A 13,107-nucleotide genomic window follows, 5' to 3' on the forward strand; every position below is an offset into this window, starting at 1 on the left:
ACATTGAATATATACATGTGAAATTCTAAAGTACCTGGGTTTAAAAAAAATACATTTAATATGTCATTTTTACAGAGTGTTTTATAGAGATGTCTCTATGATGTCTTCAATGAGTATTGTCAATTTGTTATCAGTACAATTATAAACTTATGATTGTATAGCAGTACACGTTTTCAGTGCACATACATTTACATGTGTACAACTTATTCATGTGATATAAAATAAATATTTGAAGAAATAAAAAGTTTTTATTTATGAGTAGATTACATCGAGGCAAATTTGAATTTTATGTTGATAAGCAATGACCATTATAATTACGAAAATTACAGAGGTATATATTTATTGGAATACAGTGTACTATAGCAAGTTGTCTCATGATATATATTCCTCAACCTTGCTGAAATTAAATTACATATACCAATTATAGAGGTAAAAGCAATTCTGGCAACATCAAGATTACAAAAATCACTATGAAGTATTGTATACTGTTATGTTCAATAAATTCTGAGCAGCAATTACTGACATCGATGTTAAGTAATAAATGCATTTACATCATTCTGAGAATTTCGGGCAAGAAATAATTAAAGTAAAATCTGTCCAGAGACAACTTGATTTCTTCCCACTTCTCTTCATTAAAGTTTATTCTCTCTTTATGGTAATCCTGTCTACATTTCACAAAAAAGTCGCACCAATGGAGCCCAGCAAGTGCCATCTGTCCCATCACTTGGTAGTAATATTGATGAGAATGCTTGAGTTTGTATGTCCCATCATTGGTCCTTTTAAGGTACGCGCATTCTTGAAAAGAATCTTTGTCCGGACATTTGATCTCTAGAAGTCCATACTGTGATGCAGAATTTGGGTCATATATTTTTCTGTCTGGTGATGCTCCAAGATGCGGAGAACTTGGGTTTATAACAAAGCCACACAAGTACACATTATTTCCAGTTATATCGGAATATAATTTTGCTGCTTCAGGTTCATTTTGCAAGCCAAATTTCATAGCAACAGTCTGTATATTTTTGGATTTTAAAAGACGCACAGCTAACTTCTCATGATCTGCCCTCCTTGCACATATGTCCTTAAACATTGTTGAGGTCATCCTATGCCGACGAATGTTGTGCCATAACTTAGTGACACTCTGCAATCGCGTTTGTTCCTCCAATTCCAACGCATGAGGACGATCAATGTGCATGCCCATGAAAACATCATGTTCTGCATTGTTCAACACTCTGTTATAATGACGAGGCTGTTCTGGAAGTAATAAATCAGGGAATTCTTGCTCTTCATTGTGGTTTATTATATCATCAACAGAGGTATGTGGTTTTTGTTGATAAGAAAGCACAGATCCTTTGGGTACTGGTCCAAACTTAGATAGAGACTCTGTTTCACTTGAACTGTCGGTAGATAAAATGCGTAAAATCTGTGCATCGCTCTTCATGGCTGTGAGCTGCTCAAGTAATGTCGTCTTAAACTGTACACACGGAATCGTTTTAACCGGACAGTATATGTTTGGAAGGACACCTTCAGTGACCCGCCTTTTCTTCTTAGGTGGTTGCTTTTTAGGATTCACCTGTAAAATTATGGAGGGAACATATGAAATTTATCAAAGAACAACAATTTATCTGTTTATTTAGGCATTAGTTTTCAAAATTGTTTGTTTGACCTTTACAGACTCAGTATTGAATGTAGAGAAAATAGGGGGTTTTCTTTTAATATCTCAGCATCACATATAGTATACACACACATATATATATATATATATATATATATATATATAGTTATTTACATCAGCAATCTTAATTTTAATAACAATCACCATTCACCAAGACAGCTCATATTATAATTATGTAGACTTGGATTCAATGGTCCAGTATTTGCAGGTGTGGAGTGTAAACAGGTAATATTTAAATGAAAAAAGAATTTGGAGATGATTATAGTTGCAAGTCTGGTTGTCGTATCCCCCCCCCCCCTTTTCAGTGGACAAGACTAAGAAATCCTTCATGCAAATAAATTTGAATCATAAAAAAAAATACCTTGCATATTTCTAAACTATGTACTGGTTTTGGTTCCAAACCCTCGATTCTCTGGGGAACATGCCAGGTCTGCGGTAAAGACGTTTTACTTTGCATTGGTGGTACAGCCTTCAGACCAAGTCTATATAATAAGTATATAAAAAGCCAAATTATTTTGTTGAGGATTAGATTTTTAACAAGAAGTTCATGGGTCACATAGCTCATACAAGTCATCTTGGCCCTGCTGTTGTACAGCTATTGTGATTTTTTTTTTTAAATCTGGTACCAAAAAGAAAGGTTTTGTCACGTTGGATGTATACACAAAATAAAAAAAGATTTATCACTCACAATTCAGAAGTTAAGAGAAAAGTTAAAGTTTTAAAATTTGGTTCAAACTCCTAGGCAAAGGTCACATGGTCAAACATCATCTTGCCTATGTAAGCTGTAAACTTTGCATATCCTCATAGGAATAAAAAAAGGTGTTATATATCAAGCATGGATTAGGCATAAACTTTATGCAAATTATGCAACTTAACTAAACCGGATTAAATAGTAATCAAACCAATTATGACAATCTCCTGTTTAATCGTGTATTATCGAGTCAGATTGAGAACGCTTGAACCTGCACTACCTGGGGATGCATGCATAATAATATGAGTATTCATGGCCATGCTGTAAGTTTACAGACGGACACCAGACAAAGTGATCAAAAAACCTCACTTGAGCTTTAAGCTCATGTGCACTAAAACTAAATCTTATGCATTGTTCTGTAGCTTATAAGTGTAATAAAAATGGCCTTATTACTAGCTTAATAATTTTTAAAATATCATCATTTGTCTGCAGTATGGCTTCTTTACTTTAGCATTAACTTAAACATGTTTTTCAAGATTTTAGAAATGAAAGTCATTTAGAATATATAATTATGAACTTAAATTATAAATACAGTATGTTTCTTAAAACTGTTAAATTACAAAAAAATAAGAATATAATGTGAGAAATTTGATAATGGATACCTTAAATAGTGGCACAAAAGGTACAATAATCCTACACTATGACTACAGTGCCCATTCCCAGCTTTACATTCACATTGTGAAAACAATATGTCTGAAGACGTTCGACAAAACTCAACCTGCAAAAGAAAAAATGTTTTTATATAATTTTAATTTTTTTTGTCAATCTGTACTAAAACACTTTAGAAATGAACAATAACAATACATCTATCACAATTAACCAATATTTTTCCTGCAGTGTATCAGGGGTTCATGTATATAGCCCCCTAGTTTAAATTTAACATTTGGCTTATTACCATATTACACAAAATATTCATATCATATCATTGAACATCCCTATCTATTTGTGTTTTGTATATAAATATTAGGATCAATAAGCAAACTTTCAAAAGGGAAAAAATAATAAATCAATTACAATTGAAAATGAAATGACCATCGGCATTTTAATTTAATGGCATGTCAAAATAAGCAAATATCACAAATTTTTATATGTATTTTTCAAGTAAATTGAAAAATGGTTGACTATTCTGCAATTATTTGAAACTTATCATTCATGACTGCTGGACATGTTTTGAATAATTCAAATAATTTTTTTCCCTTTAAAACATACCTCTGGTCTGCAATAGTGAAACAAAGAAACACACATACACAAAACTACCCCCTCCCTTTCCAAAAAACAAACAAACAAATACTTAAAATCAATGTGAACTAAATGAAACAACCAACAATTAAACTATTGAACTAGCGAACCATTAACTTATATGGTGGATTATTTTTTTTCATCGATGGGAATGCCTTGGCTCTGACACGCACTACATCCTCACATGTTTGTACTAAAGCAAGAGACAAAATGATATAAAATCCTAATTCTCCACTGATTTTATACTCCATTACTCGATATCTTAAGCAAGTAAGATACAATGAATATATACTATACATGTAGCATAATTATAGGAAAAGTAATTCCAGCTAAATTCTTATTTCCTGATAAACAGCTGATATATAGAGGAAATTCGGTCGAAATCAGCAACAAATAAAAGTGTATTTAGAACTTTAAAATCATAATCCACGAATATTCATAGTCACTTAGCTGCTATTTTCCCATACTGTTTTATGTATGAAATTTAAAAAAAAAACCATCCAACTACCAAATACCGTTTAATATTGTCAGCGTTGTATAGTCATAGTGATACTGTCCACAGAGCTATACTTACTTTCGACTTCATGTATAAAACCTTCTATAAAGTTGCCGTAACCCTTCTGTTGTTTGGATCTAGGGATTTTGGCAGTCTCATTTGCCCACTTCTCCACTTTATCCTGAGTAATATGAGGGACATGTTGAAGGTTTTTACTCCAAGCTGACTTAGTGCTGATAGTGATGGATTCCATTGTTTGCGTTCCGAGCCTCGTTTTCGATTCCAAATGGCCGCGGTGTGAATAACGAGTATGAAGGGTCATGTCGGTGCTCCAAGTTGCGAGTAAAATGGTCGCATTTGCGACCAGAAAATCGATTTTGCGACTAGAGATTATAACTAAGTCGCATTTTCGCGAGTGGAGAAAAAATGGGCATCTAATAAAATTTTATAATCGGGATCGGAAGTCTGAATAAATATTTTTCAGTCTCGGTCAAAGCAGCGTTTGAAAGCAATAAAGATGACGGGAAAACGAGGGTTAGAGCACTTTGGAGTTATTGGTAGTAAGAATTAGAAACCTCAGCGTAGTACATGTAACAGAGAAATTCGAGAATCACACGGCAAAAGTTCTGCATCTTAAAATGACATAGCTGTGTCTAAAGAAAAATGCAAACGTAAAGGAAGAACCCCAGTCCTGAAATGGCTAAAGGAATTTTCGTGGTTGATATACAGAGATGGCAAAAAAAATGTTTAGCAGAATTTGTGAGGCTAATCAGCCAGGAACGTCAACCATTTCTGGACACCCATTGTCCGATTTTGCTACGACCAGGTGTACATCTTTCAAACATGGAAGTGTGACTATTCACGGTAACAGTAAGAGACGTATCTTTGTCCGTGACTGCATTTTTAACAGTAAGTCGAGCGGGGCAACTGTTGCTGCTAATTTTCAAAGACAATTACAAACTGGGGATGTACACATGTAGTGTTCTTATTGATGCTGGTACTGATTGTTCAGCAAAAGATCCAACAAAAGTAGAAGCTCTTATTCACATAAGTAGTGAAGGTCCATTATTGAGGACCTTAAAGCAAATCCTTGTGTGGAACGCGGGTTTTCTTCCCCAGAAGCGTACTGTAAAATATACAGGATGGCCCAATGCAATACAACTTTTGCCAGAGTAAATATTTGACTTGTTAGCATCCAGCATGTTTCACAGCACCTTTCTATTCAGTTTAAAAATAAAACAAACAAAACGCATGCATGGGTGTTGATTTTTTTCTTGCAAGTCTTATTTACAAAATCTTTTACCATGGCGAGTAGAAATTTTGAAAATGGCGACTAGAAATTTGAAAATGGCGACCAGATATATTCAAAAGGGATCACAAAAATGCAAAAATAGGGTGGGGTCATTAAAAAATCTTCTTCTCAAGAACCACCGTTCAGGAAAGTACAAATTTACATGAAACTTCTTGACATAGTGCAAATTCAAGTTTGTTATTAAAATTATGTCCACACCCCCACCCCCACCCCAAGGTGAAGGATAGGGCCACAATAAGGGATCAAATTTTACATACAAATAGATAGGAAAATATTTTAAAATCTTCTTTCCAAGAATCATCTGGCCAAACAATTTTACATTTACATGAAAGCTTCCTGACATAATGAAAATTCAATTTTGTAAACATCATGGCCCCAAGGGTTAGGTTGGGGCTACAATAGGGATCAAAGTTTTACATCCATAAATATAAGGAAAATCTTTAGATATGGGCGAAGGTAACTCAGGTGAGCGATGTGGCCCATGAGTCTCTTGTTAGCTTTGGTTCTTCCCGGCATGACCTGTGAAAGTTGTTTGTGTTTCTTGATTAACATTTTTATTCTCTCAGACAAATGACAGTGGTTTTTTTTCAGAAGCCTGGTAGGAAGAATTTGCCGCTTGACCAGGATCATTGTCTGGGTCATCCGGTCAGTGGTTACCACCTGTACTTCAAGGTCACTCTCAGAGGAGTCGCCACAACATCCGTATTCCAGGTGATGCATTGAAATGCTTAAAGCACATGCCCCAGGACTACGAAAGTGCTATTATTTAGTAAGTGTCCTTGTGTATTCTTTGTCACTAATTTGATTTTCGAGAAGGTATACTTATCAAAAGAGTATACAGTTTGTGTTGCTGGCTGGAAGAACGCCATACCCACCCTCGAGTACAAGGGATTATTATACATGTCATCACTCACCCACTCCTGAGTACAGGGATTATTGTAAATATCATCACTCACGAGTACAGGGGGTTATTGTACATGTCATCACTCACTCTCACGAGTACAGGGGGGTTATTGTACATGTCATCACTCACCCTCACGAGTACAGGGGGTTATTGTACATGTCATCACTCACCCTCACGAGTACAGGGGGTTATTGTACATGTCATCACTCACCCACCCCTGAGTACAGGGATTGTTGTACGTGTCATCACTCACCCACCCCTGAGTACAGGGATTGTTGTACGTGTCATCACTCACCCACCCTGAGCACAGGGGTTACTATACATGTCATCTACCCTCACCCATCCCCCGAGTAAGGGGGGGGGGTGTTGGGTGTTGAATCGCTTTCATCATAGGCGACATGTGAAGACTCATTTCTCCTAAGGGTCTTGACGTTCACCAGCTGGAAATATCTTTTACGCATATCAGCCTCATTTAAATTATCAGTTTATACCGTAACGTATCGTTGGATTTTTGCAGTGACTTGTGTGATATGGAGAGTAGAAATGTCGGAGGATAGAAGAATTGTTCTCAGTTCATCATTACCTGCTGGTGGAGAGTAGAAGTGTCGGTGGATAGAAGAATTGTTCTCAGTTCATCATTACCTGCTGGTGGAGAGTAGGAGTGTCGGAGGATAGAAGAATTGTTCTCAGTTCATCATTACCTGCTGGTGGAGGCTGAACACTTTGATAAACATTACTGTTGTCTTGCTGAGATGTAGCAATCAGTGCGAGGTTTCATTTACTGAAAGAAGAGTCGGAGAAGTATTCGATTTTCTCATTTTGTTACAACTCCTACAGTTATCTCCCTTAGACTAGATAAATCATGTTTGTAATTATTATTACAACCTATCATTTGGATCTAATGCTGTCCAACGTGTTTCATACCGATTGTTAGGCCGTTCTTGGCACACTGATTTTGACTATGGATAACTCCGTTTACCTGATCAGGATATACGACTCACGGCGGGTGTGACCGTCGACAGGGGATGCATTGTCTGTGTCCGTAGTTGAATGTCCTCTATCGACTGTTAACAATTGACCATTTTAACCTCTTCTTGATAACTGACTTTCAATTCTTTTCAAACTGGATTTGAAGCATCTTTGGAACAAGAGGGAGACAAATTCTAAATTTCAGGACTTGTGACCTCCTAAGGAAGGGGGGGGGGGGGGGGGGGCAAAAGCAACCAAAAATTTACTGATTTAAACGAAATCTTCATTACAGCCTCACATTTAGTTACAAAATTCATGATTCTGGGGAGAGGTGTTTTGGGAACAGGGTGGGACCAAATTGGTTTTTGTTCACCTTAGCCAAAGGCTCAAGTGAAATTGTCTGATCACATTTTATCAATCATACGTCTGTCTGACCATCTGTAAACTTTTTGGTCTTCTCCAAAACCATTGAGTCAGTTTCAACCAAACTTGTCACAAAGCGTCTTTGCCTGGATTTAAGATCAAACCAAGAAACATGTCCACTTGAAGGTGAAATAATCAAGAAAAGGCAAAACTGGGGTGTGGTCGTTTAAAAATCTTATTCTTAAGAAAATTTGGGGCAAATAAGTTGAAATATGCATGAACGTTTCCTGACATAGAGTAGATTCAAGTTTGTTCACATTGTCAGCAGTGTTTTCCATTCATTTCATTTGAACAGGCCCATTTAGAATTGTAAAAGGCCAGGGGGGGGGGGGGGGGGGGGGGGAGGGTATGGAAATTTTGGAAAATTAGACGCAAAATCCTGCATTATGAGGCATTTCAGGGGGCAAAATGACCCTTGTTCATATGCCACTTTTTAACCTACATTTTTAAATATATACCAAAGGGTTGAACATTTTTACCTCAGACAAGTTAGTCACAGTCACTGTGGTGTTAAATATACACCTTTGCGATGTTTTGACTGGAAGAAATCATGTAATGTATTCGTTCGACGCTTCATTATTTTTCACTGCCATATGCTTCTCACGCGCAAGGTGAGAGTTTAAAATATCGTCCAATCAAAATCGCCGTTTCAAAAAGCTCTCGATAAAAACATAAACAAGGAAGAAATATGAAAGATATTTATAGTCAACCAATTGCTACCGCATACATTCTTTTCAAAGATCGATCGTGTAAATCAACATCACTGAAATTGAAAACATATTATTTTTTGATTTTTTATATTTGAACCGGCCAGAAAATCGTTTGAAACGGTCAATTTGGCCGGCGGCCTGTTCTTAGGGAAAACACTGTGTGAGTAGGATGAGGCCTCAATATGGGGTCAAAGGTTAATGATTTCTGATTTCTGGTCATTCCAGCACTTATTGACACTTTGGTTTTTCAGCTTCCTGGGTCTCAAGAGATGATGACAGCCTGACCACAGGATCACTTTCTTCCTCCTACAAGCAGAAAGAGGCTGTCTTACCATCTGATTCATTTCTGGAAATAGTCTTCCAGATAGAGCGGGTAAAATTCGTCCTTTTCACTAAACTTAAGCTATATAGTTTTGATAAATCCGGTATAAGCTGATGTGAAATTTATTATCTCTCCTTCCCATCCACCCCTTTTTCTGTAAACTTTACGTATTTCTTGTTTACTCAGGTGACCTATAATAATTGGTCTGCGTCCTTTGTCGTGTGTTAATAATTGAATATTTTTAACTTCTTGATAACTACCATTCCAAATCTTCTCAAATTTCATTTCAAGCATCTTTTGGACAAGGGGGACATCATTTGTAAATTTCAGGATTCTTGAACCCTTCTCTAGAACCACAGGACCCAATTTCAACTTAGAACAGATCATACTTGGATGAAGGGATCCATGATTGTTCAATTATAGGGCTTCAACCCATTCCAAAGGAGATAACAAATAAATGGCAAAAATTGGATTGAGTCGTTTTCGAATCTTTACAAGAAGCACTGTTTTACATAGGGATATATGGGGAAATCTTTGAAAATCTTTTCTCAAAAACCAAAAAACAAAACAGTAGGACAATATATGATATGCAATCATTCTAAAGTTGGTAGGGTGGGGTCACAATAGGGGATCAACATTTAGGGCACTTGAAATTAATTATCTAGTTCTCAGGCCAATTTTCTCAACACCAGATGAGGATGGGAGGCATTTTGTTTTCATTTCTATTGGGCATGAAATAGGTGATGGAGGCTTTTTTGAAATCTGAAACTTGTTGGAAAAGAAACTTTAAACAGAAAAGTTCTCTGAAACATACACTTTGTTGTTTGGTGATTAAAGCTTTATACATGTACTTCAGACATACAGATTCAGCAAATATGGATGTTTACATGAATCTTACATTAAATGTTCATCCAATGCAATTCTTTTGTGAAGTAAATTAAAATTTAAACTGTAACAAACTTGCAAAAACATCACACGGGCCCTGTTTACATAACTAAGAATTGAGAGTGTTGTATCTCATTTAAAACTCAAGAATTGACCATCCAAAATTTTACTGACCATTAGAAATACCCCAGTTAAACATAATAAATATTACAAATGAAAAAATAAGATTAGAAATTTTTAGTCCAAATCTTGTTTATGCCCCTTTAAGCATAATATAGTGGTGTTATTAAGTCAATTTGTGATTAATGTGCGAATAAATTTTACAGGGTATTGGTCACTGGAAGAGTCCGGCTGATTGACGAGGAATTGTCCTGAGACTGTGACATATTGTAGAGTAGCGGTCACCAGAGATGTAAGGCTGATTGATGAGGGTACTTTTTCTGAGACTCTGTAAAAATATCAGGTTTGTTAATGGCATTATGTAAAATGTCCCATATTTTGTCTCCACTATGAACTGGTCATGGAGCAGGGGCATTCGTGTTTGTCCAAAATATCTACCGATGATTTCTTAGCTTACCTGTCTGAGTCAGAGGCTCAAGTGGGCGTTTCGGATCAAAACTCCCCATTGTCTGTCATTGTCACTGTCGTTGTAAACTTTTCATCATTTTCATAGTCTCCAGAACCACTCCACCACTCTGGAGATTTAATCCAAACCTAACACAAATCATCCTTGGGCAAATGGGATTCTAGTTTGCTCAAATAAAGGGCCATGTTCCCATCAAAAAGAGATGGTTACAAAAATGCAAAAATAGGGTTTGGTCATTTACAAATCTTCTCAATAGCCACTGGGCCAGAAAAGTTCAAATTTATATGGATCCGAAGCTTCCTGACATAGAGCTGATTGAAGTTTATTCAAATAATGGCCCCAGGGGATGGGTGGGGTCACAATAGGGAAGCAAATTTTTATATGCAAATTTATAGAAAAAATCTTCAAAAACCTTTGTAGGTTACTCAGTTGACCAGAGTATTGCAATTGGTGTCCGTCCGTCGTGCGTGAACAATTGAACATTTTTAACTTCTTAATAACTACCAGTTCAATTCTTTTCAAATATAGTATGAAGCATCATAGGGACAAGGGGGACATAAATTGTAAATTTCAGGGCTCCAGCTCCCCTGGGGCCCTAGGGGCGGGGCAAAACTTGTTTCATAGTGTTTATGTGTAAAACACTTAAATTGCATCTTCATTTATGCTATTGATAATAAATTGAAAGTAAAAAGATATTTAGAAAGAACAAGTAGTCCTTTACCAAAATTGTAAATTTGATAACCCCAGGTTTAGGAGTTTTAAGTATCAGGGTGGGGCCAAAATGGTCAGTTATTAAGTGTGTGAACAATAGACATTTTTAACTTCTTCTTGATTAATATCATTCCAATTCTTTTCAAATTTGGTATGAAACATATTTGGAACAAAGGGAACATAATTTGTAAATTTCAGGATTCCTGCACCCCTGGTGGTTTAGGGACAGGGCAAAAACTGCCCCAAAATGACTAATTTTAAAAAATATTCTTCTCAAGAGCCACACACGTGTAAAACTTATACGGTACCAATTTTGATGCACCAGATGCATCCGTATTTTCAACGAAGTACTTAGGTACTGGGCTGTAAGAACAACTAAATGCATAGTGATATAGAGCAGGAAGACCTCTACCAAAATTATAAATTTCATGATCCCCGGGGTAGGGGTTCTGACTCCAGGGCGGGGTCAAACTTGTTATATAGTTGTTATATAGTTTTTACGTGTAGAACACTTAAAACACATTTAATTTAGTGCTTTTGGTACTAAATTGAAACTAAATGGGTGGAGCTGGTAGTCTTTTACGAAAATTGTAAATTTGATTTTACCCAGAGTAAGGGTTTTGAGACCAAACTTGATAAATAGTATTTATGTGTAAGTTTGCTGATACTGTATAAAATCTAAATGCATACTTAGGAATAGCAGAAAAGGATGTACAAAAAATGGTAAAATTCACAACCCAGGGTTATGACGTTAGGATGAGTGCAAATTAGTCATATATTTTTATGTTTTAATGTTAACACACCTATTATTTAAAGCTTTTCTTCAGTGTATGCACTTTTGAGGGCAGTGACGTTTTAAGAATACATCTTGTTGTATACTATTGCTGAACATTAGAATTTAGCTTAGATATTCAGAACAGGGATTTTTTTCTAGATTTCATAACCCATGGAAGTAGTGATACTTTTTCCACTAGTATCCAGGTGACCGATAAGGCCTGTGGGCCTCTTGTTCTCAATAGCCAGAAAAGTGGAAATTCATATGGCAGTTTCCTGACATGGTGCAGATTCAAGTTTATTAAAATCATGCCCCCCCCCCCCCCCCCCCTGTAAGTTGGGCCATAATAAGGGATCAAATTTTTCCATGTGAATATACAGGGAAAATCTTGTAGAATTAAAACTTTTAAAAAAAAATTCAAATTTACATGGTAACTTTTTGACATGGTGCAGATTTAAATTGTCAAAATCATGTTCCCCTGGGGTGAGTTGGAGCCAGAATATTGGATCAAAGTTTTATACGTGAAATATATAGAGAAAATCTTTGAATATGGTCCAAGGTGACTCAGGTGGATAATGTGTCCCATGACCCTCTTGTTTTAAAGCTGTCTGATATTATCCAAGATAGAAGTTTAAGTGTGAACAGCAAGATAACTAGATTTAATACAAAATCATGAATACTGAAGATGAAACTGTGGTCAATGTCGTGTCAGTGATTGATTGACTTTTCTGAATAATTTTGAATGTGATATCTTAATCAATGAATCCTGTTTGTCAAGGCAATGTATCTAGTTAACATTATCACCAAGCTACCAATGATTCAGCATAATCACTTGATTAAATTTCTGCATTATGTGTAAAAATTTTGACACATCCTTGGTCTGTTTGTAGAATTTGGCGTGAAGTGATTGGTTGTACAGAAATTTCAAGTTCTCCCAGATCCAGGGAAACATGAGGTTAGTCAGTGGGACATTAGCATACAGTTAAAGTATATTCTGACTATCTGACCAAGCCCCAACATAGTGGAGGCAGTATGAGTCAATTCTGTTAATTTGATAAGTGACAGATGTGTGTTTCTGTGCCCCACAAGCGGGGGCATTTGTCTCGTATAGACTGTAGCACAGCTTAATGTTCCATGCATATTTGTAGACACGCTTATATCCCACGTTCAGAAAAAGCAATTGAACAGATTGAAATTTGACCCCAGGGTCCCAGAATCTCTAGTCAGGTGTTCTAACAACAGAGTGATCTGGAAGCCATCTCACAACCAAGTAAAAGTGCTAATTATACCCCTCGCAACAAGTTGGGGGGGGGTATACTGGAATCGGGTTGTCCGTCCGTCTGTAGACGCAA

The 13,107-nt window shown here is 36.4% G+C and overlaps 1 protein-coding gene across 1 annotated transcript; it reads right to left on the reverse strand.

The window, feature by feature from the left end:
- Positions 1 to 228: 228 nt before the first annotated feature.
- On the reverse strand, positions 229 to 4,392 carry LOC125668699 (uncharacterized). Its single transcript, XM_056148227.1, has 4 exons — positions 4,237 to 4,392; positions 3,026 to 3,141; positions 2,034 to 2,154; positions 229 to 1,570 (listed from the first exon to the last, which is right to left on the reverse strand). Exons 1-4 carry the CDS (start codon positions 4,246 to 4,248, stop codon positions 548 to 550), a joined length of 1,272 nt encoding a protein of 423 aa, XP_056004202.1. The 5' UTR covers positions 4,249 to 4,392; the 3' UTR covers positions 229 to 547.
- Between the last annotated feature and the right edge of the window lie 8,715 nt (positions 4,393 to 13,107).

Source organism: Ostrea edulis, chromosome 9, assembly GCF_947568905.1.
Source record: "Ostrea edulis chromosome 9, xbOstEdul1.1, whole genome shotgun sequence".
Lineage (NCBI taxonomy): Eukaryota > Metazoa > Mollusca > Bivalvia > Ostreida > Ostreidae > Ostrea > Ostrea edulis.

Excerpts from the sequence above, each read along its gene's own strand:
- LOC125668699 (XM_056148227.1), bottom strand. Across the intron at positions 2,155-3,025 it reads CTTTTGTGCCACTATTTAAG|ACTTGGTCTGAAGGCTGTAC; the intron begins GTATCCATTATC and ends CTTATTATATAG. Across the intron at positions 1,571-2,033 it reads ATAGTTTAGAAATATGCAAG|GTGAATCCTAAAAAGCAACC; the intron begins GTATTTTTTTTT and ends ATAATTTTACAG.